General features: G+C 58.9%; 1 protein-coding gene across 1 annotated transcript; it reads left to right on the forward strand.

Annotated features, from left to right (window-relative positions):
• The first annotated feature begins 1,109 nt into the window (after positions 1–1,109).
• Positions 1,110–2,452, forward strand: LOC133886089 (phospholipase A1 EG1, chloroplastic/mitochondrial-like). Its single transcript, XM_062325822.1, has one exon. It carries the CDS (start codon positions 1,110–1,112, stop codon positions 2,394–2,396), a length of 1,287 nt encoding a protein of 428 aa, XP_062181806.1. The 3' UTR covers positions 2,397–2,452.

Consider the following 2,452-nt stretch of genomic DNA (forward strand, 5'->3'; position numbering starts at 1 on the left):
AAACTATATTTCATAAAAAATTCGGGTTCGGAGGTAGTATCAGTGCTAGTTAGTATTAAAAACCGGTACTAATACTACTTATCAGTGCCGGTTTTTGTTTGAATGGATTAATGAATATCTGATTTTGGTATGAACCGACAGTGATACCTTATCAGTGTCGGTTTTGATTGAACCGATATTGATAAATCGACACTTATGACTAGTTCTGTATGAGTGAAAGTTTCATGATTAAACTTTGAAAAATATGCGTGCGGTAGATGTAATTGTTGGATTTGATCTCGACCACCTAAATCCTAACCAAAACCTATTCCTAAGGGCCACATGCATACGCTTTGATCGGAAGCGCAACCAATAGTTTTTGGTTGCGGTCTCGCTTCGTGCTGCGCCAAATAAACAGGGGGAGCCGGTACCTCATGGTCTAATGGTTCCTATGAGATTTAGCCTTCCTCGTACACCCAAACCCTAAGACGATCCTAAGGGGCACAACAGCGAGGCGAAGGCCATCGCCGCCATCTTCACCACCATGCCGGTGATTGCAACAACATCCCTGCCTGCATTGACCTAATTCACCAACCTCGGCGACCTCTTCATCAACACATGCAACAACCCCACGCCGCCCACGATCTCCATGGACAGAACAACACCTTTGCCGGCGGCTCTACTCAGATCGCATCAACTTGTTGCCTCTCTACCCCGAGGCATCACTAACCCGCTAATGGCTTCCTCGAGATCAGGTAAGTCCCAATGCTTTCCCTTAATGGGTGTTCAACTATAGGGCTAGGCTTTCCATGTTGATCAGAGGGGAAATTCAAAACTAACAGTGATTTCAAGTTAAAAGTAGGGTTGCATTAGCTTCTCACTGCTCTCCATAGTTTGGCAACATACGCTGTCAGCTCGAAAGGAAAACAAGCCAGCACATCGTAAGGCTAAGTGGTGTCAGCAGCTTGCGCAAGCGTGTACCATGTCTGCCCTTGTCATGTTTGGTGGTGGTGCGCTCCTTGCCCTCGACATGGCTTAACGAGGAGAAGGCGCGCGTACGTGCGTGCTCGATTCAAAACGGCTATATATAGGAGCCGGATCTCTCAGTGAAGCATCAAACTTGTGAGAAAATGGCTTTCGCTGACACGCTCCAAACACAGTGCACCCTGCAGCCGGCCACGAGCTCGCGCCGTCCCAGACCGTGCGCGCGCTTCGCGGCTGTCGCCACTCGCAGCACGGCGGCGACAGCATGGGGCGCCGCCGCGAGGGCCCGCGCTCCGGCCGCATCAGCGGCGAGGATGAGCACGCGGAGGACGGCTTCAGTCGCAACCATGTGGAGGCAGGTCCAGGGGTCCCACGACTGGGACGGCCTGCTTGAGCCGCTGCACCCGGTGGTGCGCGACGAGGTCGCGCGGTACGGGGAGCTCGTCGGCGCCTGCTACACGGCGCTGGACGTGGACCCGTCGTCGGCGCGGCACATGTGCTGCAAGTACGGCAAGGAGCGCGTGCTCCAGGAGGCTGGCGTGGTCGGGGCAGGGTACGAGGTGACGAGGTACATCTACGCGACGCCGGACGTGGGGCCGTACACTAGCGGCCGCCCCAGCTGGGTCGGGTACGTCGCCGTGTCCACGGACGAGATGACCCCGGAGCTTGGCAGGCGCGACGTGCTAGTCTCGCTGCGCGGGACGGTGACGCGGGCGGAGTGGACGGCCAACCTCATGAGCTCGCTCGAGCCGGCGCGCCTTGACGCGTGCGACGTGCGCCCGGACGTCAAGGTCGAGTCGGGCTTCCTCAACCTCTATACCTCTTCGGCCGACAAGCAGAGCCGGTCCGGCGGCATGGGGAGCTGCCGGGAGCAGCTCCTCCGCGAGGTTTCCCGGCTCATCACGTCTTTCTCCAAGGACCACCCCTGCGAGGACATGAGCGTCACCCTGGCCGGCCACAGCATGGGCAGTGCCCTCGCGGTGCTGCTCGGGTACGACCTCGCCGAGCACGGCCTCAACCGCGACGCGTCCGGGCGCTGCGTCCCCGTGACCGTTTTTTCCTTCGGCGGGCCGAGGGTGGGGAACGCTGCCTTCAAGGACCGCTGCGACGAGCTCGGCGTGAAGGCGCTGCGCGTCGCCAACGTGCGCGACCCGATCACCATGCTCCCGGGCGTCCTCCTGAACGAGGGCACGACGGGGCTGCTCGGCTCCTGGGGAGGCGACCGCTACACGCACGTCGGCGTAGAGCTGTCCCTCGACTTCCTCAGGCTCCACAACCTGGGCAGCGTACATGACCTCGGCACGTACGTAGAGTCGCTCAAGGCGGAAGAAACCTGCGGCAAGTTGTCCAATGCGGTCGCGTACAGGCGGGGCGGCGTTCTCGCAAAGGCGATGGAGTTCGTCGCGGGACAGCGCGCCCCCACTTTTGTGTGACAGGAGGCGGCTCTGCAAATGGGCAGCCTGGTGCACTCTGCCGGCTTGATCTGAGA

This window comes from Phragmites australis, chromosome 1 (genome assembly GCF_958298935.1).
Source record: "Phragmites australis chromosome 1, lpPhrAust1.1, whole genome shotgun sequence".
NCBI lineage: Eukaryota > Viridiplantae > Streptophyta > Magnoliopsida > Poales > Poaceae > Phragmites > Phragmites australis.